Below are 1,585 nucleotides of genomic sequence, written 5' to 3'. Positions count from 1 at the left end.
GAGAGAAACCCAAGAGTGCAGGGTGCCGAGGGAGGAGTGAGACATGCGGCCTGGATGGACAGGACAGGGCAGGGTGTCCTCCGAGGCTCTTCTGCTCCTTCCGCAGCCAGGTCTCACCGTGGCCACAGGCCCAGGTGGGAGTCAGGGACCCCCGTCTGCAAGAACACACCTGGTCCCACTGGGCCCCCATGCACGGTGGTCTGGCGGGAGCCGCAGCAGGCTATCACCTGGCTGACCGGTCATGGCAGTCTTTATTACAGCAGCCCTGCCTCCCCGCCCTCGGCCTCAGGCATCTGCCCCCTGGCTGGGGGAACAGGGCCAGCGAAGCTCAGGAAGATGTCCTCCAGGGACACCTGGCTGACCGCGTAGTCGTCCAGCATGTACTTCTCCTTGGCTCGCTCCAGAGTCCCAAAAACCTGGAGGAGGGAGGAGGCCGCTGCGGACAAAGCCCGTGGGGAGGATGGGATGATGGGCTTGTCCCTGGGGGGTGACAAGGCCCCCAAAGGGCCAGGCCCTCTCTCAGCTGCCCCCATAGCCCCTCCCAAGAAGTCATCCTACAGATTTCAACTGTCTATCCCTCCGGGAAGGAGCTCAGCTGCTAACCAAAAGGTCAGTGGTTTGTACCCATCAGCCACTCTGTGGGAGAAAGATGTGGTGATCTGCTCCCATACAGATTAAAAACCCATTGCTGTTGAGTTGATTCCAACTCACAGCAACCCTACAGGATGGTACAACTGCCCCATAGGGGTTCCAAAGCTGTGAATCTATGGAAGTCGACTGCCACATCTTTCTCACTCAGAGCGGCTGGTTGGTGGGTTCAAGCCACTGACCTTTCGGTTAGCAGCCGAGTACTTAAACCACTGTGCCACTAGGGCTCCTTCCCATAAACATTACAGCCTTGGGACAGTTCTACTCTGTCCTATAGGTTCTCTATAAGTTGGAACTGATTCGACAGCAACCGGTTTGGTTTTTGGTTTGGGATGGTGCTCCAGCAGGGTCCCCTCTCTGGGCCTGCCTCCCCCTCCATGAATCGAGGGGGCAGAGAAGCTCAAACCCCTTTATGTTCTATGAGATCCGCGTGAACGTTCCCATGGAGACGTCAGAGGAGGAACTGCAGTAGGGCTGAATGAGATTTCCACCCGAAAGAGGCGGACTGAGGCACCCAGGAAGCGGGTGACACTGCAGGTGCTCTGGCCCAGGTGCCCACTCACCTTAGCCCAGCTGAGGCCGTGGCTGGGCAGGTGGTAGTGGACCATCCCCTGGTGCTCGTCCTCCAGGACGCTGCCTGCACAGGGAGAGACCAAGTCCCCGTGAGCACCAGGGTCCAGGATGTGGGACTCAGCAGGGGCACAGGGGAGACCGAGTACCTGTGAACACTGGGGTCCGGGATGTGGGACTCGGCAGGGGCACAGGGGAGACGGAGTCCCCGTGAGCGCTGGGGTCCGGGATGTGGGACTCGGCAGGGGTACAGGGGAGACGGAGTCCCCGTGAGCGCTGGGGTCCGGGATGTGGGACTCGGCAGGGGCACAGGGAGAGACGGAGTCCCCGTGAGCGCTGGGGTCCGGGATGTGGGACTCGGCAGGGG

The 1,585-nt window shown here is 60.8% G+C and overlaps 1 protein-coding gene across 1 annotated transcript in view; it reads right to left on the bottom strand.

Moving 5' to 3' along the window:
* Positions 1–254: 254 nt before the first annotated feature.
* Positions 255–1,585, bottom strand: part of LOC101351480 (ATP-binding cassette sub-family A member 17-like) — an 84,656-nt gene continuing 83,325 nt past the window's right edge. The window contains exons 30-31 of the mRNA XM_012554588.1: positions 1,212–1,285; positions 255–416 (exon numbers count right to left, since the gene is read on the bottom strand). Of these exons, the coding sequence (XP_012410042.1) occupies positions 255–416; positions 1,212–1,285 (236 nt within the window). The remainder of the gene's footprint in view (positions 417–1,211; positions 1,286–1,585) is intronic.

The sequence above is a fragment of the Trichechus manatus genome, unplaced genomic scaffold (assembly GCF_000243295.1).
Source record: "Trichechus manatus latirostris isolate Lorelei unplaced genomic scaffold, TriManLat1.0 scaffold00024, whole genome shotgun sequence".
NCBI lineage: Eukaryota > Metazoa > Chordata > Mammalia > Sirenia > Trichechidae > Trichechus > Trichechus manatus.
Note: the sequence above shows the minus strand (reverse complement) of the source record. Positions and strands in the feature narration are given on the sequence as shown.